The 24,757-nt window shown below is 43.2% G+C and overlaps 1 protein-coding gene across 1 annotated transcript in view; it reads left to right on the top strand.

The window, feature by feature from the left end:
- TMEM131L (transmembrane 131 like) overlaps window positions 1–24,757 on the top strand; it is a 145,903-nt gene that overhangs the window by 68,560 nt on the left and 52,586 nt on the right. Inside the window, exons 4-7 of the mRNA XM_081091818.1 lie at window positions 5,733–5,801; window positions 10,077–10,200; window positions 11,759–11,875; window positions 12,750–12,860. Coding sequence (XP_080947944.1) covers window positions 5,733–5,801; window positions 10,077–10,200; window positions 11,759–11,875; window positions 12,750–12,860 — 421 coding nt within the window. The remainder of the gene's footprint in view (window positions 1–5,732; window positions 5,802–10,076; window positions 10,201–11,758; window positions 11,876–12,749; window positions 12,861–24,757) is intronic.

The raw sequence follows: 24,757 nt of genomic DNA, 5'->3' as shown, positions 1-24,757 counted from the left end.
CCCAGGCTGGGGCTTATTCTATCTGCGCAGGGATCAATTCCAGGTTTATTGCATAACCAAAAAGTACCGAATTCCTCCCAGGTCTCTGGCAGTACCAGCAGAGTTCTAGAAATATCTGCTCAGGGTCCAAGGAGATGCCACAGTGCAGGAATCCCCACCTTAAGGGAGTCCAGTGCCCGCCGGGGCCTGAATGTCTACTCAGAGTCTCCTGACTCGGAGAATAGCCCAGTAAGTAGTTCATCAGCATAACAGGTCTTTCCTTGAAAACTTTAATCTCTAGAGTCTTCTAGACCCACGGTGGGGAACCTTTTTTTCTGCCAAGGGCCATTAGGATAATTATAACATCATTCGAGGGCCATACAAAATGATCAACTTAAAAGTTAACCTGCTATATTTGGTCAAACAGTTAATTAACTCACCCCTAATGCCTTGGCAGGGCCAGACCAACCGATTTCTCGGGCCTTATATGGCTCACTGGCCTGACGTTCCCCCACCCCCTCGTCTAGACAATAGCATTATTTTCGCGTGATCTACTTACTTCATTACCTTCCTGAGTGTTTGTGAAATGGGTGTTTCTCTTGTTCACACCACCATTTTACCCTCATCCTGTGGCTAAAGCCCTTGTCATAGCCTTAAAAAAATTTTTTTTAAGCACTTGCTGCTCTCTTCGTGTATTGAAAGAGTTTGCATTTGAAAGGCAGTAGCTGTAGGTGCTGGGGTTTCTGGAGCAGGAGGAAAGCCTGTCCATTTAAGTATATGGAAAACCAGACCCTTCCACCCTCCCTGTAGGTGATCACTTCACATTCCCTGTAGAAGGTGGAGTTATTTTTCACCTGCTCGGGGCGGCTTCTGCAGCCCCTCATCTGAAACATTGCAGTGCTATGGTCCAGCACAGAGCCATGGTGCATAACCGTTTCATGGCAGGGAGCGCCTGACTCTTGCCTACCTTCTGGCCCAGTGAAGCCATTTGTTAGCTGCCTCGCTGTCTCAGAGGCTCCCTCATAGCTACTCTCTCCTTTTTTCACCTCACCGCTCACACTCACCTTCTTGCTTTTTGCTCTGCACCCTGCTGCTCAGAGCCAACAACAGGCTAGCTTGCCAGTGTGTTTTCAGTGCTCAGATGGTGCTTTCCTAACCCTTTGCATCTTCCCCCCTGCTGTTAGCTGTGCTGAAAGTGGTCTCCATTCAGTTTCCATTCATGCTAGATGTTCATTGAGACCCATTCCCCTTTCAAAACCATGCCTGATTTTTTTTTTTCTTTTTAAGGTAAGTTTCTCCTTTTCTCTCTGAATGTTCTTGCCCTTTGAGTGTTGCTTGTCCAAGCTTTGTCCAGCTTCCTGGATTATAACCTTGAGGGGGGAGAATCTTCTGTGAGCTGGCCCCAGACCTGGTGCATCCATGCCTTACTTACTAAATTGCCGAGAGCTGTGTCCGGAGTCCCTGGGCCCCTTTTTTTTTTTTTTTTTTTTTTTTTTTAATATATTTTATTGATTTTTTACAGAGAGGAAGGGAGAGAGATAGAGAGTTAGAAACATCGATGAGAGAGAAACATCGATCAGCTGCCTCCTGCACATCTCCCACTGGGGATGTGCCCGCAACCCAGGTACATGCCCTTGACCAGAATCGAACCCGGGACCTTTCAGTCCGCAGGCCGACGCTCTATCCACTGAGCCAAACCGGTTTCGGCATGGGCCCCTTTTTTGCTCATTCAGAAGAGGTAGAGCATTGCATTTGAAATGATGTGTTTCAGTCACATAACATTTGTGCATGGCCAGAACAGGTGGTTATATAGTTAATCCGTTTCTGGATCTCAGTTACTGGGCTGAATTTTTCTAAAGGGTGTATGTCTGTTATCAGCACAAAGATGGATTTTCCTGGGAATAAAAAGTCTGGGCATCCCGACACTTTCCCAAGGATCTCAGAGTCACCTGGTCCCTCTCCTTCAGTTTGCCAAAGAGAAAACTGTGCCACATGGGAACTCATAACATAGCTGGGACCTGAACCAAGGGCCTCTCATTTCCAGTGAAATTCCTTTCCTCTTTTCCTAGCCACTTTTTTGAACTGTGTTTGTTTTATATGCAGAGAAAAAAGGTAGCCATCTTTTTTTTTTTTTTTTTTTTAATAAGGGGTGAGGAGATTAAAGGAAAAAAAATGTTAGGTGATTTAAGGCAAAGATATTCTTTCAAAATAACACGTGGGCTGCCCTAGCTGGTTTTGCTCAGTGGATAGAGCGTTGGCCTACAGACTGAAGAGTCCTGGGTTTGATTCTGGTCAAGGGCACGTGCCCAGGTTGCGGGCTGGATCCCCAGTGTGGGGTGTGCAGGAGACAGCTGATCAATGATTCTCTTTCATCATTGATGTTTCTATCTCTCTCTCCCTCTCCCTTCCTCTCTGAAATTAATAAAAATATATTAAAAGTAAATAAATAAATAACATGTGGGCTTCCTTGCACATTTGTCCTGCTGCCGAGGGAAGGCTCAGCTCTGCAAAAAGTGGGTGCCTTTAGAATAATGACTAAGAGCCCAGGTCTGTATTCATTTGTTCTTTTCAGAGCGAATACTGCTACCCCATTTCGGACTTCTAAATCCAGAGCCAGCTCCGACTCCAAGCTCAATGGGCCTCTCCACCTGTTCTCACTGCTTTTCTTGTTAGATGAGAATCATCCTCTTAGTAACATGATCTAGTATTTATTGCATTTAACTGTGTGCCAGTCACGAAACAAAGGCGTTTTTACCTCGTTTTACACTGAGGACAACTGCGAGGTGTAGACAGGGTTGTCATCTCCACTTTACAGATAAAGGGGGCTTTAGAGTAATTTAGCAACTGACCCACTCGGGACTGGAAGTGATGGCCTTGGACCTGGAGCCCACGTTTGTCTGGACCCTGAAGCCCAGGAGAGACTGCCTGGGTCCCTGAAGGTCACACGGCCTTGGGTAGACCTGAATGCTGTACCAGGCTCATGTCTGTGACCTGGACAGGTCTGCTTTGGAATTTTGGCTCTGCCTCTGAGTCGCTGTGTGAGCTTGGGTAAATGAATTTAATCCTACAGGCTTTCCTCATTCAGAGGTTGTGCGTGAAATCTGGTGGCACATCCACTTCCGGGACACAAGGCAGGAAGGAGACTGTCATAAATTATTTTACTTATTACTTATACAGTAGCATGACTTTCCTAAGATAATTTTTGACATGGGAAGTTGCCTGTTTTCTTTTTCTTCTGGAAGGCTGAGCCCTGGCCAGCTTGGTCGGGAGTGGGGTGGTCGTGGTGCGTCTGCTGTTGGCACCTCTTCACGTCAGTCGCCTCCTGTGACTCCTCAAAACATTTATGGAGGCTCCTGGGTGTGTTACTGGCCTTTTTTGCAAGCAAGTCATGGGGTTAGTCCTGGCCTTTTGGGGCTTGAGGGGGACCCAGTAAATCGTACCTCTGCTCTCTGGAAGCTCAACATGAGGGAGAGGTTGGCAAGAGTTAGGCAGATAGATACTTGAGGTGTCACATTCATTATTAGTGTGGCTGATGTTGTAGATAGAATAAAGAAGATACAAACAGGAGATAACAGACAGAGGAGTCTTAGGAGAGAGGATGGAATAAGGGAAGCTTAGATGGAAGAAGAAAAATGGAGGGAGGAAGATTGCAGCCAGGATTCACTCTGTGAGGTGAGGATTTTGAAAGGGTTTCTCTGGACTCTATGTTTGCATCTTCAAGGAAAGTGGGAGAAGGACTTGCTGAAGGTCACAGAGCTTCTGTTGGCTGGCAGGTGGGAAACTCAGATGTCCACTCCTGGACCAGCCTCAGAACCATGCTTGGCGGAGGGCTACTTGGTGGGAGGAGAAAATGGAAAGATTGTATTTTGGAAAGCTTGCTTGAGCCTTTAAAAACAGTTGTACAGGTTACACTTAAGAACTTCTTTGGTTAAATATTTTTGGGTTACATGACTTTTAAAATGTGGTACATACATTGTGTCCTCCCTCGTTTTAAAAATAAAAAGTAGCATATTATACATACTGTTCTTCAACTTGCTTTTTTCACTTCCCTATATGCTCTGAAGATCACTTTTATAGCCGTTAAAAGTTGCCCCATTTCCTTTCATAGTTCTGTTGTACTTTATTGAGTGTCAAGGTTTATTCAACCTTCTGATGGATATTTGGTGTTTTTTTTTTCCCAATTGTGTGTTGGTTAATATTTAAAAATTAGCTTTCTCCAGGGGAAAAAGCTCTGATTTGGAGTGTTTGCAAATTTCTATGTGGTGTAAATACTCCCACCATGGTTGATTTCAAGCTACTAACACCATGTCACTGGATGTGAAGTTGGGAAGTGATGTACAATAGCACACCATTATAAAGTTTTTCTGCCATTCAGATATAATACATGTAAATACCTTCAAGAATCCTATATAGCCCTAACCGGTTTGGCTCAGTGGATAGAGCATCGGCCTACGGACTGAAGGGTCCCAGGTTCAATTCTGGTCAAGGGCATGTACCTTGGTTGTGGGCATATGCCCAGTAGGGGGTGTGCAGGAGGCAGCTGATCGATGTTTCTAACTCTCTATCCCTATCCCTTCCTCTCTGTAAAAAATCAATAAAATATATTTTTTTTTTTAAAAAAGAATCCTATATAATAAAAGGCTAATATGCAAATCGACTGAACAACGGAACGACTGGTCACTGTGATGCACACTGACCACCAGAGGACAGATGCTCAACACAGGAGCTTCCCCCTGGTGCTCAGTGTGCTCCCACAGGGGGAGCACCGCTCAGCCACAAGCTGAGCTTACAGCCATCAGTTGGACATTTCCTGAGGGCTCCCAGACTGTGAGAGGGTGCAGGCTGGGCTGAGGGACCCCCTGAGTGCATGAATTTCGTGCACTGGGCCTCTAGTATAGATAATAATAAAGTCTGATACCAAAACTAATAAATAAATAAATTGTTATAAACATATGCAAATACATTCATACACACATACTATGTATACATATATACATATATTTTGTATTTTATATATTATATATTATATATATTTTGTATTTTATGTATTTAAGTATGCTTATAGATTGTTATAATGTATGTTTTTAAATGTGTTTTCTGTATATGCTTTTTGGTATATTAATTTGTGGCTTTTGATTCTGAAGGAAAATTAAGTCATGATAATGTTTAATAACTATCGAAAATGTGACTTGCCATGGGAGATTTTATGTGATGATTTTCCTTAAAAATACAGGTGATGGATTTTCCTTAAAAATACAGGTTGCTTCAGAAGCAACCCTGGCTATGTGCCCCATCCTTTCCTTGTTATAAGTAATATAATAAATGTAGGGGCCAAAGCTTCCTCCTTCTGCAGCCCCCACCCCCATCCCAACCCCAATCCCAACTCACTTTGAATGTCATTTCTTGAATTTGGGTTTATGAACATAGTCATGTTATCTGAATTCATCCAGAAATGAAGCCTATTAAAAATGAAATCTATCCCTGTTTTTATCTGAATACTTACAGAACTTGTACATTAGAATTGAAGTTGTAGTAACCATAATCTAAGAGTATCTTAGATTTTTGCAGCTGCAGAAATATATTAGACTTCTAATAATTCAATTTTAGCATTGAAAATCTAGTTCAGACTCATCTACAAGAGAGTTAAATTGTATCTCATAAGAGCCATTTGCCTAAGATATCCTCTTAACTTAGCATTCAAATTTTAAACCTACAAAAAAAATTAATCTATTCTTTTTTTCTCTTTTTTTTAGCTTCTCAGACAAACTATTTAGTGGGAAGGGCTTACATTTCCAGCCATCAGTTCTAGATTTTGGAATTCAGTAAGTATTTTTTCTTTATAATTTTTAAGAACTTATTTGCATTATTTTCTCTCAGGATATTTTATACGTGTATGATGTTAAATACTTTAAAAATATGTTTGGAATATCAAGGGAAATCAATCCTGGGAATTGTTAAAGGGAATATTTTTGTGTGTGTGCAAAGGAGAGTATAAGAATTGTTTTAGCCCTTTAGTTTTTAACAAATGTACTTATAATAACTTGTAGTGATTGGAATTTAATAGGAAGTCAATATTAAGGTCTTGTTTTTCTAAAATAAATCAGGTTATTTTATAATGAAAAACTCTAAATATTGATGGTTTCTGAATTCATTTCATTAGATTCATTTACTGACTTGTTTTTCCTACTCTCTATGCTTCAGGTTTCAAACTTGCACTATACAGACACTCATTATTACGGTTAAGACTTTGGAAACGAGTTAAGTGGGGAGGACAGCGCATAAGCTGTAATTACTGACTGTGCCTCCTGTTAAGAACCATGAGGTGAAGGGAATGTGACGAGTGTCAGTTGAGGGACTAATCTATGAACTCGGGGGAAATTAAGGAAGAGAAGGGTTTAGCCCTGCAGGAGAGGAGTGAACTTCAGGACTCCTGTTGGCTGTGACAAAGTTTGAAACTTAGAGTGTTCAACTCCCTGGATGCAGAATGTTGCTGCAATGAGTAGATAGAATTTCAGATTTCTCGAGTTTCTAGGGTGGAAGTAAATGAGTGTTTCGGATGGAAAAGCTCTGCTTGCTTTAGCAGCCTGGAGCCTCACTTGAGTTTTACGAAGAGCTTTTTGAGTTACGAGAAAAATTATGTGAATGAAATAACCGAGGTGTTAAGAGAGCATCTGGGGTGAGTTAGTGGGGGTCTCCTGGCGTGTCCTCCCCTATTCATCTGGGTGTCTTTCTTTCCATTTCCTTCTCATCCAAGAGAATGGAGGGGCAGTGAGGGAGAATGGATTTTCAGTGTAAAGTACCTTGTGGAGCTTTTAAAGGAGATTCCGTGAAAGGAAGAAGAGATAAAAGTGTGGAGGGAGATTGCTAACTTTATAAGACTCTAGGTGCCTGCTTTTTCATTTATGTATTTTTACTCTTAGGTCAAGAAACTTTATTAGGAGCTAAATCTATAATAAAACCTCACTGATTTCAAATTCTGAGAGAGCACAGGGCTTTTATGGAAAGTCTTTATTGTAAAAAGTTTTAATGGAGGACCTACTTTAAAGAAGTGTCTAGTACAGTTTGATAGATAGAATAAGATGGATAGTAATCAGTGCGCTTAGGGTAGGTAAACCATTCCAGGTCATAGGATGCTGGCTGTGTATAATATATTTACTCTTCAGTAATGTAGAAGTCCTGTAATCAGTGCACCTGGATGGATGTATATATTAGCTACATATGTTAATTAGCTATATATATATATATATATATATATATATCAATTGCTGGTCCTGATGGCTGAAAGCATATTTAAAAAAAGCTTAAATTCTTTGACTTGAAAAGGTTGCTAATTTTTAGACTTGAGTCACCTTTGGATGATTTACTTAACTTACATTTATGTAGTAGTTTTATAATTCTCAAAGCACAGCCACATCTATTGTCATTTGACTCTTCTAATCAATCCTGGAAGGATAGGTATTATGGTATGTGTGCGGGTGTGTGCATGCGTGTGTGCATGTGTGCGTGCGTGCGTGCGTGTGTGTGTGTGTTACTTTCCAATATCTCTATATTTGACCATGCATTAAAATGTGTTCATACATTTGTTGCAGAGGAGCAATGTGGTTTGCTCACAGAGTCACAGAATAAAGCTGATTCCTAAGCTATTTTACTTATAAGTGAGATCTATCTAGGATATGATTATGGGAATAAATAGGTTTTGTGGAAGTTTTTAAAATCTCAGTAAGAACAAATGAGTTTAAATTACAACCTTTAAAAATTAGTCATTTTACCTAACTTCTGATAAATGGCATAATTTATAGGCATTAGAGTAAAACTTTAGCCATAGTTCTTCTGATTTCTTCCCTGCCCTAGTTCAGTTTTGGCTGCTGTTTATTTTGACGTTGACCTTGGGCAAGCCCCATTCCTTTTCATAGCGTTGATTTCCCTCTGGGGTGCCTGATCAGGATCATGTTTTTCAGTTGTCCCCTGCCTACTGGTACTTCTTAGGGTTTATTTTAAGGATTAATATTCTGCTGGTCCTGAGGTTTAAAGTGCTAATCATTCATAAGAGATTTTAATCGTTCTTTTGTAGTATTAAATTAACAAGGCATCTTCCAGTTGTCACCAGCGAAGGAAATTCTTATCCTCATAACACTTTTAAAAATAGAATTTAAAAAATAGAGTAAAAATAGCACAGTGCTAGCTAGGTTTCAGCAGCGTGCTCGGTCAGGCCTGGGGAAGTCTGGTGGATGCAGCCACCGGGCTTCGGAGCATTGCAGTTTTGCCGCCGTGTTTTCTAATCTCTTCCTCTGGGAGACATTTGTGTCCTTTGAAACAAAAAATCTTGTGTTCCAATTGTGAATGGGATATAAGCCTTTGAGGATCAGCAGTAATAACTTTGCTGATTGATTTTTACTATTTACCTAAACCCTAAACCCATGGAAGTCCTTGTTTATTTAATTTAATTGAGAGAAAAGACAAAGGTGAACCCAGTACTTTCGAGGTAGGGCTTTTGGAGGTGACCCTTTATGCTTATGATAGTATAAAAATTTTAGTTGTATCATTAAAGACAGTGAAAGTGCAAGGTTTTAATCACACTGATGTGTATTTTACTTATAACTGGCTGTAAAGGACTGATTTTATTTTTTGTTAATCCTGACCTGGGGTTATTTTTTTCATTGATTTTTGGAGAGAGTGGAAGTGGCGGGGAGAGGGATAGAGAGAGAGAGAAACATCAATGTGAGAGAGACACATCGGTCGGTTGCCTCCCACATGCTGAGCTGGGGATTGAGCCTGCTACCCAGGTATATGGCCTGACTGGGAATTGAACCCGAAACCCTTCAGTCCTCAGGCTGACACTCTAACCACCAAGGCCAGGGCAGGACTTATTTTAAAAAATACACATTGGATGTATGAAATCTTCAATTAAGGTCTGTGATTAAAAGTAGGAGGAAAAGCTAGAAGAAAAATCCCAAGGATTTGATAGTGATAATATAGTATTTTGGGAATCCCATTGTGTGTAAGCAAAATGACTTGTGCTTCATTTTTTTTTTTGTGTGTGTGTGTGCTTCATTTTTTAAAAAGCACAAGCATACCGGAGATGAGTTTTTTGCTGATTTTAGAATATAGTTTTATTTGTGAACCTTAGTAATGAAAACTCTACATTTGGGTCTTGTCACTGAGAGTATTAAAACTGAGAAATGATTTCAGTGAAATTGTTGCAGGCTCTCTAATACTGCAGCCAATTTAACTGGAGTGAATTTGGCATTGGGCAGTGGAACCAGAGGTAAATGATTAGAGGGAACATTACAGGTAGCTCCAGGTAGGTGGGCCAGACAGTTCCTTGGTCAGAGCCAGCCTTGTCGGTGGGAAAGCCAAAAGAAAGGTCTTCAGCAGCTAGGGTATTTGCTATCGAGCAGAGATCCTTACTCCAAGGTTCATAGAAAGTTTTGAAGTTACGTCTAAACTTTCCTGTGTTCATGTTTGTGGAGGGAGGAGCCAAACTTTTATCAGGGTGCTCTGAAAGTCTCATGGTATTTAACTGGGTGAAAGCCACTGTTAGAAGGTGTTACAGGGTTTTCATTTTTTCTCAGAAGAATGGTCTGTCGCAACAGTTAAATTTTTATAAGACTTATTAAGTCTCGTTGCCAGTTGAAACTCATCCCCCTGAAAAGCCTCTTTAAATTTATTACTCAGGAAGCAAACCCTAAAAAACTTGGGTTTCTCTATGAGTACAGTTTCTTATCTAAACATATGTGCATTTGATTCAGAGTCCCAGCCAGACACGTAGTACCTGGTTCCCACTGTGTGCTTTTTGCAAGCATGTTATGGCCTGGATGGGTTGAATATCTGTAACTCAAAAACCACTGGGGTGCTATAATGGGTTGGCATAAGTCTTGTAAAAAAAGTTCTTTTGGGGGGCTGTTTTTTTTCCGTTGTTGATGAAATGTTTTATTAATAACAGGGTTTGATAATTGTTGCTTTCAACTTTGTAATAAACATCAACAGCTTTCTTGGTTTAAAGTATATACTAGTATGTATATATGGATGGATGGATAGTTATAGTTATAAGCACACAATGCATTATTCATATATTATTTTTCCCTCTGTTTTCCTAGGTTCCTGGGACACCCTGCAGCCAAGATCCTCTATGCTTATAACCCGAGTAGAGATAGTGAGGTCGTGGTGAATTCAGTGTTTACAGCTGCTGGACATTTCCATGTGCCTCCTGTTCATTGCAGGGTGAGTGTTGATGTGCTCTTGGAAACTATGCTGTGGCAGGCTGCCAGCTTTTCTTGCTTTCTTTGGCCTCGAGTTTTTACTTTCTGCTCCCTGTCTCCCCTTTTTCTGCTACCCAAGCTCTTTCCTTCTGTGTGTTTGCTTTAGCACTTACTTTTTTTAGTTGTTCATATTCATGATTTTGGTTGTTCTTGATATCTCCATGGGAAAAAAGTGTAACAGTCTAAACGAGGTAGTAATGGATGTATATTTAATAAGACTTTTTCATCATTAAAGATACTTAATGTTATCTGTTTTGAAATGACAACCCATGTTGAGGCTTGTAGTAACTAATACAAGTTAATAGTTGTGATCCCTTCACCTGGTGAACCCACTAAGGTAGGTAGGACTCCTTGGAAATGCAGGAGTAAGAGGTAGAAAATAACTCCTTAATATGCTAATGTGCACCATTACACGGAGGTCAAGACCCTGGTCTTTAACTTGTAATGAAGATTCCCAATTACCAGTGGCCTTTACTTATTTATTTTGCTTACTTATGTCCACTGATACACTTTTTAAAAAATATATATTTTTATTGATTACAGAGAGTAAGGGAGAGGGAGAGAGAGATAGAAACATCAATGATGAGAGAGAATCATTGATCGGCTGCCTCCTGCATGCCCTCTGCTGGGGATCGAGCCTACAACCTGGGCATGTGTCCTTGACTGGAATCAAACCTGGGACCCTTCAGTCCTCAGGCCAAGGCTCTATCCACCGAGCCAAACCAGCTAGGGCCCCCTGATGCACTTTTTAAAAATTACTGTAACTGCCCTGGCTGGTGTAGTTCAGTTGGTTGAGCATTGCCCCGTGCACTGAAAGGTCCACAGTTCGATTCCTGGTCAGGGTGTGGGCTCGAACCCCAGTAGGGGGTATGGAGGAGGTGTCTCTCTCTCTCTCTCTCTCTCTCTCTCTCTGCTCTCTCTTCCTGTCTCTCTCCTCCTCTCTCTCTCTCAAATCAATTTTAAAAAATGCTGTGACTAAGGAAATGGCATAAGAGAGAGTGAGAGAGAAACATCATCAATCAGCTATCTCCTGCCATCCTGCCCCCTTCCCCTCTCCCCACCATTGGGGATCGAGCCAGCAACCCAGGCATGTGTCCTGACCAGGAATTGAACTGGTAACCTCTTGGTTTCTGGGTCGACCCTCAACCGCTGAGCCACGCCAGTCGGGCTCCCTGACTTTTATTTAGCATCAGTGTGTTAAGTAAAGCTAGAACTGTGTTAGATAAAGGCGTTGAACACGTGGGAGTGGAAGAGGAGGGAAAAGGAAAGACGTGAGGCATGTGAGTCTACTAATCCCAAGTGAAAGGACTCGGCAACTCTCTTGCCATGAGTCCACACTATGTTCTTTGGAATGTTCTCTTAGATTGTGGTTGTTGATCTCGGGGATTCCTGCTGCTCACAAATCTAGGGTGCAGAAGACGCTAACATCTGTTCACAGAAATCACCCAAACGAAAGTCTGTGCGAGATAATTTTTCAAGGAGGGCCATTCCACATGGCTAATTAGGTGCCTCTTTCTCAGGTGATTCCAGCAATGGGGAGAACGTCCTTCAGAATTATTTTCTTACCTACTGAAGAAGGGAACATTGAAAGTTCTTTATTTATTAATACCTCCTCACATGGAGTCCTTTCCTATCACGTAAGTAACTTTTTCCTTCTGGCACATAGTTTGGTGGTTGACTTACAGGGTTTGGATAGTTTAAGAAGACGTTTGGACATGTTGCCACCTGGCGTATAGCAGTAATAGTGAAGCTGTGAGTGCTGCTGAACTCCCCAGCTTTCCCCCTCTCCTGCCTCGAGTGGCGCACAGGGGCTGTGCAGAGCTGTCCCTGTCACCGTGCATCTTTGAAGGGCACTGGGACAAAATAATGAAATCTGCCGTACAGTTTTCTAGTACAGAATATAGCAGGCTTTCAAAGCCCGCAGGCCACACCCCACAAACAGGCCAGAGGGAGGCACCTAGAGGGGGCCTTTCTAGCCACTTGGCCTCCTCCCCCCTGGGCTCAGGACTATTTCTCATCAAGGAACATGGGTTGTGCGCATGGGGGCCAGGTCTCAGGGGGCTCGCTGTTCACATCAAGGAACTAGGAAGGGAGAGCGGGGTATCTTTTTGTTGTTGTTCCCCAAAGTAGTTAGGTTTCTTTATCTTAAGTTGTACCTGTGACATCGTTAAAAGAGGACCTAACGAGAAGTGATTTAAGTGCCAAGATCTATCTAACCATGTTTGTGGTTAATTCTTACTGGATTCCATGAAGCACGGGGTCCCCTATGAGAAAAGTTGACTAGTTGTGAAAAGATTTGTTACAATGAGGAATATTCTGCTGAAATACAGCAACTTTTGTTGCATTTTTTTGGTTGTCGGAGATAAATATAATAATTGGGTAAATGGAATCTTGAAGGCCAAGGTGCTGAATACAGATTTCCTTTGGAAACGTATTTTAGCGTGATGGCAAATGTGCTTCAGAACTAATAGAGGAATATCTTCCCCCACCCTTCCTCTCTGTCTCCTGCAGGTTTCTGGAATTGGTACTCGCAGAATCTCTACAGAAGGGTCTGCGCAGCAGCTCACAAATGCTTATTTCCTGCTCCCGCAGGTCCAGAGCATTCAGCTCTCACAAACACAGGTGATTTTAACAGTCGATTTATTTCGAACGCTAGTCAGCACGAAACTTTGAAGCCCTTTACATTTGTGTAGCTTTTACAGAGTACATACAGCCTTTTTACCGAGAATGATGATTTTACCTTCTTTTCTGCTTTTTGAAAAAAAAATCCTGATATATATATATATATATATATATATATATATATATATGGAAATCGTGTATGTATAGAACAACAAGTATTTATTTTTAATGGCTGTATAGTCCATGGTGCCGACATTTCATAGTTTGCTTGTTGGTAATTAGAAACGTTTCCAGTGTTTCGTTATTGTTACCATTAGGCCACGTACATATTTTATGTTTCTTGGTTCCCTTTAAGGGACCTGTTTCCTTGGGGTCTATTTCATAAAGAGGGATTCTGTGGTTAAAGACTGAACCTTTTTATAGAGCTTGTTAAATCCTGCCAGGTGGCTTTTGAGGAAGACAGAAGCTCCATAGTGCCCAGTAATGAGACTCCTCCAGGAGTGTCTTACCGCCTCCCCTCTCCCTGCTTCCAGTGCTGCCTGTGTGTGGCTTCGTGCAAAGAAATATTTTTGATGTTTTAGACGGTATAGAATGGTGCCTTCACACTCTTTTAATATGCATTTCATTACGAGCATGTAGGTTCGGCCATTTCTTTCCCTTTGATTATCCATATTTCCATGGTTATCAGGGAGCTCACTATTCATATCAACTCTGAATAACTTTCGAAATTGAGAAAACTCTTGAGTCAACATGTTATGAACCTTACCTGTATAGCATTCTTTCCTAGTTTCAGGGGTACAACATGGTGATTCAGTGTTTATACACCTACAATGTGATCCTCATAAGGCTAGTGCCCAGCTGTCACCATGCAAAGTTAGTTTGCTTAAGATGGCCATAAGCTCTCTGTTTCAAAACTTGAGAGAAATGTGAGTTGTCAGAATGACCACATACGACATCAGATATTTTGCTGCTGCAAACCCAACACAATCCTGGCGTGAGGAATGAAATAGAAAACAGAACCGATGCGTGCCTTTGTGCACTTTCCTCCACCGTCGCTCAGATGCGAGGAAGCTGAGCTCGGTGCCGGTCAGGCACCGGGATGGTTAGCGGCTGGAGCTGCAGAAGAGTCCTAGACCTCTCGTTGCCCGAACATGGCTTCCCTGTTTTACAAACCATCTCACCTCCATAAGCTCTGACCCTGCTGAACTCTGATCATCCTTCTCATTCCATCTTTCAAGGCCCTGTTCTGACACCACCTCCTCTGAAACCGCTCCGGGTTCCCAGCACGTCTGTGCCGTGGTCCCATGCGCTGGGATCCAATCCCTGCCTTAGAGTTACTGTCCCCTGTTGTCCCCTCCCCTGCTCTCCCTCGAGGCTCTGTGGGACAGGGCGTTTCTTTTTCATTTCTGTCATCTCAGCAGCAACGTAGTGTGCAGTACATTGAGGGCCCCCAGGGTTTTTAATAGATAGATGAGTCAATGGCATTTGAGTTGACATCCCCAAATAGGACTTCTGCCCCTCGTAGCATCTAAGATTTGCGTCACTTCACCTTTTCTCCACATCAATCAGTTTGACCTTCAACAGATTTACTGCCAGGGCAGGTGGTATCATTCTTATTTTAGACATTGTCCAACATACTTAGAGTTTAAGTTACTTGGCAGAGGGTGAGAGCAGAGCCAGGATGGGCAGTCCCAGCTCAGCATGCTTTCCGTTCTTGCCCATAGGTAGTAACTGTCATGATTTTTGTTTCTTTGACTTAGTAATTCCTACTGCGGGAAAGATCAATGCTAAATGTGGGTTGGGGCGGGGGGTGGGGGGTGGGGTGGGGGGGGGGGAGGGCCGGGCGGGCAGCATTTTATAATGGCAAACAATAGTAGAAACAGCCTAAAAGCTCAACAATGAAAAACAGGATGTGATAAATTTGTGTACCAACATGGTAGACGATTAAATACTTCTTCCAAGTTATCATTATGATGTCTACATAGAAATCTCTGACCAGTGATTAACAGGGTACAAGCTAGACAGACTATACTCTATGACAGTAACTATAAAATACATGGTGGGGTATAATATGTAAATACAGTTGCATTAGGCTCATGAAAAAGCAGGAGATTCTGGTGGGGTTTTTTTTCACGTTTTCTTCAGTGCCGTTTGGGATCCAAGTCATTGAGATCTGGGGAATGTTTCAGTGATTTGTTGGGCAAAACAGAGACTTGAAGTTGGCCCTGTCTCCGAATCCAGCGTGTAGGGTCATTACAGCCATAAGCTTGCTTCGGAAAGGTCAATAGCTATTGCTAGTGGAATCCTTCTAAAGTAACATTTATTGTTAAAAACGGAATTAAGACAGTAGGTAGTGAAGGCGGGGGGCAGGGTGGGCTGGAAGGGTCAGTGGCGGGGGGGGGCGGGAAGGGGACACATGTAATATTTGCAACAATAAAGATTTTTTAAAAAAAAGGAATTATAAGGCAACATGGGAAACCCAGTAAAGGTGTGTGTGCCTGTGGGTGTGTGTTCCAATAAGGTATCACATTGAATTGTCTAAAAAGAGCGTGATTATAAAAATTATAATGTAGTTATAAGAAAACAGAGGAAATTAGAGAAGTGGAATATTAGAAATACGCCCCAAGGCCACCGTCACACCCAGCAAAGGTAACCAGGAGGCGTGTTTGTTGGGTCACATCCTTGCAGTCCTTTTTTCTGAGTGTGTTTGTGTGAGTGATGGGGGTCCCCTCCCCCACCCTGGTGTCATGTCACTGAACCGTGTGAAGGGGAGATTATTTCTGGGTATTCCGTGTGACATCTAACACACATTTCAGACCAGGAGTTCCTAACCTTTTAAGACTGGCACAGCCTTTGCTTTGGGCCTGGCGACGTCGGGCCCTGTGCCTGCCTGCCCGGGACAGGTGTTGGGCAAGGACGCTAGCGGGGCCCGCGCCGGGCTGCGCCCGGGGAGGTGTCCGCGTTGGGCTGCTTCCCCGCCCTCTGCCTCCCGAGGTGCCGGCCTCTGGCCATGAAACCTGGCCGTGGGGACGGGAAGCTGTAAAATCAGCGAAGGGAGGAGAACAAGGAACGCTTTTTCCATCACAGTTGGATAGGGGAGGAATGGAAAGACTTGGGTTTCTCACGAACAAAGAAGTTGCAAAAGTCTGATGTAGGCTTTGGAGATGGAACATTGAGAAGAGGGAAGGTGCGAGGCCTCTGCAGCTGCCCTGTTTTCCTCACCGTCTCACATAATCCGCTAAATGAAACAAAATAGAATTTCCGGGTGGAATAGCTGAGGATTCCTACAAGTCGGTGTCATCATAATGTATTTACTAGTCATGCCGTCTCTTTGCATGGGGAAAGCTGTTTGATTTTTCTTATACATAAAAATGATAGGCTGTCCGACTCTGGAAAGTTCTGACCGTATGTTAGGTAAATATATGCCATTACCCAATTTCCTCCTCCTACCTACCTCTGAATATAGTTTTTAAAAGCAAGGAAATTGCCTGAGCTAAAAAAAAAATAATATTTTCTTCGGAGCCACAAGTGAGAATGATTCAATGGAATGGGAGCTGGGGAAGAGGAGAGAAGGCGGGTTGGTGAGTAGAGGAAGGAGGGAAGTGTGGGAAGCCGAGGGAGCACTACCAGGAGGCGCGGGTGTGGGTGTGTCTCTCCCCTCAAGTGTTTTACAGGCCAGTGGGGTCCCCTGGTTCCCAGAACACAGTTTCCTGGGGCCTCTTTACACTCAGCGTTTGTCTCTTTTTTTGCCTCCCAGGAGAATTGACTCCCTCCTTCCCGAACGCTCCGAGCATCCCTGTCTTAGCAAGAGTCATGCTGGAAAGCTGTGTCTCTATGTGTGTGTTTCCTGGACTGATTATAAGTCCTTAAGAGCAGGAATCGTCTTCTAATCAATATTTGCTCTCGTGTTACCTAGTGCAGAGCGTGGCCCTATCGCCATGTAGTAAACAAATGCTTGAAAATGCAATAAATGTCTTTATTTTTTATTTTATTATGTTTTAATTCCCACCTGAGGATATGTTTTCCATTGACTTTTAGAGGGGGGGGGGGGGAGAGAGAACATCGATGCGAGAGAGACACGCCCATTGGTTGCCTCCTGCATGTGTGCCTTGACCATGTGCACCTTGACCGGGAATCAAAACAGCGACCCTTCGGTTCTTGGGCTGATGCTCTAACCACTGAGAAACATTGGCCAGGGTTGAATAAATGTCTTTAAAAGAAAGAAATTATTATCTTAGCTATTTATGAAATTATAGGATATGATTGTTTTCTGATGTCTTTCAAACATTCATTATATTAGAATATTCTAGAAAATGTTGTTAGATGACTTGAAGATGCCCGAGAATTAGTACCTCTCTTTCTGGCCAGGTGCTGAAGTTTTAGAGAACTAAAATGCACCTTTTTATTACTGATAAGCTGCATTCTTCTGCATGAGCTGAGGTAAGAAAGAGCCAGAGTTGCTAATGCCCTATCTCCTAGCTACACCACGGGGTGGCCCATGCAAGGGAAGCTGGAGAATCAAGGACAGACACCCTTACCCAAGGTGCAGGGTGAAGGAGAAAGGAGCCAGCTCCTCTACTAACTCCCCCCTCGCCACCCCTGCCTATGGCACAGGATCGCCCACCAATAGGCAACTCCCTCTGTCTTGAAGGGAGAAGAGGGCTTGGGGGCAAGAGGACTGGAGTATTTAGGGGAAGAGAATCCTTTCCTCCTAGTTTCTCCTGACCCATTGGGCTCTCCTGTTCCTAAGCCTGCGATCCTCCCTTCTCTGATGAGGAGGTCGTCAGATGTCCCGTGGCTGTGTGTCCACCTTCCTGAGCCTGTCCCGTCTCCCAGGAGCACCACATCCCCATTTGTTTGTTGATCCCCCTGAGACTGCTGGGGCACACTGTTGAGTTTGCCTCTAGAAAGTTCTGAGACGACGAATTAAAAAGAATTCATTAATAATCTGCTCCAAAGCCGCACTGTCCCCAGGGTTGAAAGGTCATGTTCTCTGTTTCCCATCCCAAATTCTTTCCAAGTATGATAGCCAGTGCAGCCTATCAGAGCATTTGCTCTGGGACCAAATAGTAGTTAAAATGCTCCAGTAAAAACAGCCATAGGAGGATGCCCTGTCAGAGACAGGCACAGGGTGGCAAATAAGAAGATGAATTCTGCGGGTGGGGGTGACCTAGAAGGGGTCAGTGGAGGGGAAAGGGGGACATATGTAACACTTTCAACAATAAAGATTAAAAATAAAAAAGGTGAGTTCTGAAACCAGGCCATCAGGCCATCTTGGTTCTGAGTGACCTTGGCCAAATTACCTAACCTGCTGTTTCTTAGTTTATCTATAAAATTAGATAAAAATAACACGATCTCATAGGATTGCTATATCTATTGAATAAGTTGATACATGTAAAGTGCTTAGAACTAGTACCTGGCACATAGCTAAAGCACATTCCTCATTTAACTTTAAAACAAATACAAACCCTCTAGGAGAATTTTAAAATTCAGAGAGTCAGTACTTTGGTAAGACATGAAAGTTCAAGGCCATAGTCCCAATATCAAATTAGCTTGGCTTGTGAGTTAACGTTCAAAGAATTTGAAGTCCTCTCTAAATCTTATTTTTTATTTTTATTTTTTGTCTTTGCCAGAGAGATGCTCCATGCCTGTGTGTAGCTGGGGAAAGCTCAGCAGCTATAGCCTGGGCTTGCTCTTACTAGAGTGTGGATGACTGCCTTGGGGTTTGAGAAGTTACAGTAGTCCAATACTAAGTGTCTCTTTAGCCTCACTTGAGTCTAGAATCTTAATAAGATACAAGATTATCAACCTAACATCCACCCATTTTGGAAAGCATGCCCCCAGCCCCCACTCTTGAGGTACTAATTCTAAGCAAAAATTGTTCCCAGTACCTCTGTTTGCCAAAGAGAGGGATGGAGGACAGACAGAGAGCATCACCTTGGTTTCAGCTTCAATTCATGCCAGTTGTTCTGAGTCCAGGATCTTGGCATTTGAACTTGATGGAGCCGCCTGCTTGTCAAGAAGTTAATTTGAGACCTTTGGGGGTTAGGGAGGAATCACCTGTGCACATTAGTTCCTGTCTCAGGAAGCAGCATCTGAGCTGCTCTAGCCTCCCGAGCTAGAACTTTGGAGTGGCTGCAGGTAGTCCCTAGGTGTATCTCTCCCTCCTCTTAGCACAGAGCCCTTGTTTTACTCCACTCCCCACCCAGTGCTGATTGGTGTGCTGATTGGGGCTGCCCTCTGTTTAGGGATGGGGTGGCTGCAGAGGCGGTGCGCACAGATGTTGAGCCTCTTACTGTGGACTCGTTGAAGCTCTGGAGCCTGTGACAGGGAAGGCTTTTCCTTCCTCCCCCCCTTATTTCAAGTGGATCATTGCTCCCAGCCGGTTCCTGGAGGGAGGGCTGCTGTTGATACGCTAGGAGCTCAGGCCCTGGGCGGGTAGACCTTGGCCGTGAGTCACTCCCTGTCTCCCCAGGTTGTCCGTGGCCCTTCTTTCTCTCAAGTCGTGGGCTGGGCCTCCAGGATGTGCTCTTGCCCCCTGGGCCCCTCTTCCTCTTAGGAAGGCTCAGTTGGGTTTCGAGCTGTTTAACCAGCTTCTTTTGTTGGTCTCTTTCTTTCTCTTAACCCTTGTAAGCTGCTACTGTGTTATATATCTTCATTCCCCTCTAGATGTTTTCTTGTGAGTTCTCCCAAAGCAAGAAAGATAAAGTCAGTAACTTTTGAGTCTGCTAAAAGTATCTGTTGTTCAAACAGATCTCCTCTTCCCTCAGTGCACGGTCTTGCATAGACCTCTTCCATTAGACCAACCCCTGAATCAGGCCTGGGACCCGTCTATCCAGTCCTGCCTGGTTCCCCTTTAATGGGTTTCTTCTGTGCTGTGCTTTCTCTTCGTTGGAGTCTGATCCCATGAACATCAAACATATTCCCTTAGGGCACCAGCAGGAACTGTGCATTCATCTTGCCCTGCTCTGAACTCTCTGCTCTGCTCTCCCTGGTCTCCCCTTCGCAGCCTGCGAGATCTTACGTGGCCTTGGGTCTTGGTCTTGGAAGGTACAGGTCCTCGATCACCCTTCCCATGGGCTCTGTGCCTGGCTTTAGAAGTCTGTCCCTCCATAGTTCCTAGAACTGAATCCTAATTCCTCTTGGTGGAGCAATTTCAGTCTAATTTCTCCCTTTTTCTTTTATTTTATTTTCCTGTATCAAAATTGCCTGTCTTCCTTACTAGTATTTTGTTAAGCTCCAACAAGCACAAAGATATATATTTCCTCATTTCAGTGAGATCCCAGGCTGTCTCGCTTCTCTTTCTATGTCTGTGGAACCGGGCCATCCAGGTCTCCTGTTCTATTCCGGCTCTGTCTGGTTGTCCCCTAAAACATCCGCTTATCCTCCAAAGGGCTGCCCTCTCTTCCTCCTGCGTCATCAGCCTGCCTTCCTTTTTTTTTTTTTTTTTTTTGGTTTTTGGTTTTTGTTCCTCTGGGTCTAGTAGGAAGACTCAAGTGTGAAAAGTATGTTCCTCTAACCTTCACCTCCTTGGTTTTCAGAATGAACCTGATGGTTCCAAGGGCAGACCTTAATGCAGCGGTTCTCAACCTGTGGGTCGCGACCCCTTTGGGGGTCGAACGACCTTTTCACAGGGGTCGCCTAAGACCATCGGAAAACACATATATAATTACATATTGTTTTTGTGATTAATCACTATGCTTTAATGATGTTCAATTTGTCACAATGAAATTGGGGGTCACCACAACATGAGGAACTGTATTAAAGGGTCGCGGCATTAGGAAGGTGGGGAACCACTGCCTTAGTGGTATCTAATTTGTTTGTGCCATCGTTTTGTCAAATTCCTTCTCTAACTCAACCCAGCGTGACAGCATATCTCTTTAGTAAGACTACCCTTATTGTTTTTTTATTTATTTATAACATCAGTCTCCTTTATGTGGCTCTGTCGCGTTGGATTCTTGAAAATCTAAAATGGTGGTCAGCATTTAGATGGTTCATAAATCTAGCGCCAGTGAATTGGGGAGGAACTTTTGAGTCAATGGACCAACCTCTTGAATTTGAGCTGCACCCTTTCACAGTTTGGACTCTCAGCTGTGGAGGCAATGCATGAAAAGGGAACGAATCAGGAGCAGCCTGTCTACACTGCCTGCCAGGAGGTGGACCCCGTAGTTTCCCTGAGACCCAGATAGAAAAGCAGCAAGTGGTATTCTGGAAGCTCTGTCTTGAGGGAGTCCTGATTAGCGATACCTTTTTCTCCCACCCACCCCCCCTTTTCCTTCTCCTTTCTCCTTTTTCCTTTCATTTTCTTTTCCTGCGGTAAAATAGACATAACACGAATTTCCTGTTTTCACCATTTCTAAGTGTACAGTTCAGGGGCATTCAGTACATTCACAGTGTTGCGCAGCCGTCACCACCACCCATCTCTTGGCCTTTTACATCTTCCCAAACTGAAATTCTGTCCCCACGAAACCCTGACTCCCCATTCTCACCTCCTCTCAGCCCCCCGTGACCATTATTCTTTTTTACGTCTCCATGAATTTGGCTCTTCTAGGTCTTCTCCTAGAAGTGGAATCACACGCTATTTGTCCCATTGTGACTGGCTTACGTCACTGAGCGTAATGTCTTCAAGGTTCATCCCTGTTGTAGCGTGTGTCCGAATTTCCTTCCCTTTTCAGACTGAATAATAGTCCATTGTGTGTGTACACTGTGTGCTGCTTACTCATTCTTCCATGGATGGATGTTGGGTTGCTTCCACGTTTTGACGGTTGTGTGAAATGCTATGAATTGGGGGTGTACACGTATCTGTCTGTGCCCCTCCTGTTACTTTGGTGTAGCTGCATGTTTAATCTTCTGAGGAACCACCACACTGGTTTCTTCTGCAACAGCCTTCCTTTCATAGCCTCATCCTTGCCGTGGCCATGCCTACTTAGGTCAAAGCTGCGCCTTTGCTGCACAAGGTCAAGCCACAGCAGCCTGCATCTTCACACCTGAGCCTTTGCTGAGCCTGGGCCCAGGTTCAAGGGCTGAGCCAGACCTTCAGGAGCCACTTGCCATTGGCTTAAGGCCCAGCAGCCTCCAGCTGGGTAAAAATAGCTGTTCGCCTTTGGACAGAAGCACCGTGCGCTGCGTGGCCCACCAAGGTGAACATCCGCATGGCTCCTGCAGGTGCCAGCCCAGGCTGTAGGAGTTCAAGCCACCCAAGTGTGAAGACACAGGCCACTGCTACTTGGTCCCACCAACAGTCTCAGTATCGGAGTGTTAATTTGGTCTCTGTATGGCTCTTTGTTGATCTTTCAGGGTTAGTGGCACATTCAGTGGGGTGGGAGGTGATGTGCTGCAACGACATTTCTCTCTCTTCTTGGGTTCTGAACCAACAGTGAAATAAGATGAAAGGAATCTGAAGTGTTTAGGACAGTGGTTCTCAACCTTGGCTGCACATTCGAATCACCTGGGAATCTTTTTAAAATCCTGATGTCTGGGCCTCACCCTCCAGAAATTCTGTTTCTTTGTTATGGGGTGAGGCCACAACATTAGTAACAAAGAAACAGAATTTCCGGAGGATGAGGCCCAGACATCAGGATTTTAAAAAGATTCCCAGGTGATTCGAATGTGCAGCCAAGGTTGAGAACCACTGGTTTAGGAGAACAATCCCTTCTCTTAGAAACCCATGGTGTGGGGAGGAGGAGTTTCCCCCTGTAACACATTACATGTGGATAAAATGCTTCCCAGAGGCATTTCGATGATTTGTTGTGGAATTTTACCAACTTAATGCATTAATAATGAATGAACAAGTAAAAATAGTAACACTCCCTCATGAGGCCCTGGTGCGTGCCCTGCGCTGGGCATATGTATCTCATTTAATGCTCTTCAGATGACGGTGAGTTCCTTAGTTCTGTGTGATTGAAGAGGAAGCTGAACCTGGGAAAAGCGTAGAAATGTCCCCGAGGTCTTGTGGCTGGGTTTCATCTTGAATTGATGGTGAATACAGTCATTTGGCCACACTGCCTTTTCTCCAAAGATTTGGAGAAGCGAAAATGCCATACACATGCTTTAACCCCCTTTCCCTTAACGAAACAAAACAAAAAAAAACGCATTCCAGCCAGTACCTGGGTTTTTTACAAACATTTTAGTGAGGGGGTCTGGCAACATAGGTAAATTTCATTCCAGCAGTTAAATACCTGAGGACTAGCCTGGTTAGTAGTGGCAGGGGTAAGGGCTGAAACACAATTGCTGTTTAACATAAGGTTAAAGCAACAAACAGTGCTTACTGTTCGCTCAGCTGCCTGTTTGTTATGCAGGAAACACTAAATTAGGAGTTTGGTTACAGAGCCTGAGTGTTGTGTGGAAGGGACCCAAGAAAGTGTTCTTTCTATACAAAATCATTTGCTGTATGGAATGTATTGTACCTAGCACTGTGTGTGTGGGCCACTGGCTGGGATGGTCACAGGCTTAAACTGTGTCCCTATTGAGGCACACATTGGCATAAACAATTTACCTTTATAAAGACATCCGAAATTTAGCATTCAAAATTGTGGAAGTGGAGAAAAATGTGTGAGAAAAATGGAACCTAAGATTGGGACTTATCTAAGTAATTCTTTTGTATTTCCCAAGTTATAGTCCTTAGATGGAAGGTTTTCATGGATGGTCATTACTGGGATCGTCATACGTTGTTCATTCTGTCTGGGTTAATATGTTATAGGTTCTCGTATACTTTTGTTAGGATATGGTTTACTCTTATTAATAAAACTCATATACATTGTCCATCCTTTTTTTTCCCTGCTTAATTGCACACAGTCCCCCCAGGTCACACTCTGGCCCTGGCCCAGTCCACAAAGAACAATTTCTTAGCAAATAAAGGAAGGTGATTTATTTTCTCTCTTAGATCCAGTTACCTAGACTCATACCCCTTCACCACAAAACCTAGGGAATACAAGCCACACAAAAGGAGCTTTTACATAGCTGTTTTCTTGTCCTTTGCAGTATTTCTTGGCATGGTTTTCTAATATGTGTTTCCATGCTGAAGAACTTTCAGGCTTTTAAGTATCTAAGAGGAATTGACTTGGTCTGTTCTTATTTACCTGGAAAAACACTGACTTGTGCCAAAAGACCTGCTATTGTTTTCCATTTTCCCCCCAACTAACCTGAGGACCCTTTGATAAGTCACTTATCCCCATAGACTTAATGTGAAAACTACGAAGGAATTGTTTTTTCTTTTAGCTATGAAATTTATGAACTCTTTTTCTTCTTTATGAGCTCAATTTTTTTTTCCAAATAGTGTGGGAGGTTTCAACAGTAGAGAAATGGGTTTTGTGTTTCTTTTATAATCTACTCAGCACACTCCTGGGTAAGGAGATGTCCTCCTGTCACAACAAATGTGCTCGGTTGGGGTCCTTTCAGGGGAATTCTTATTCCCAGCATGTGTGGTGGCCCCAACTGGCTCGTGCTTTGGGTTGTCGTTTTCTCTTTAAAGTCTAGATTGCAATAGTTGTTTTTTTTTTTCTTTCTGTAAAGAAAGACAGGAACCTTTAAATTTGCCTGAGGAAAGTTAGCCTGCTTTCAGGGCAGTTTGGAGGTGCTGGAACTCCCCCTGGTGGGATGCTGAAATATGTTCTACAGCCATTGAAACAATATAGTGCTTTATGTTTGTTTTTGTTTCCAGCTAATAGAAGAATCTTATTTAGAACGGTAAATTATAAACTCATCCATCCAGAAATGTACCAAGGATGACAGAACATGAGGATTTAAATTACATCAAATTACTGTGCAAATAGGATTTTTAATCATGTCCAAAATTATAATTTTGAACTTCGGACATTATTTCAACATTTGAAGAAATATGTTAGGGAAGAGAGTTGCCTTGCCAGGTTAAGATCTATGGTTAAATTGTTGTATGTTAT

The sequence above is a fragment of the Myotis nattereri genome (genome assembly GCF_964212035.1).
Source record: "Myotis nattereri genome assembly, chromosome: 5".
Classification (NCBI taxonomy): domain Eukaryota; kingdom Metazoa; phylum Chordata; class Mammalia; order Chiroptera; family Vespertilionidae; genus Myotis; species Myotis nattereri.
This window is presented reverse-complemented; position numbering and strand designations above follow the sequence as displayed.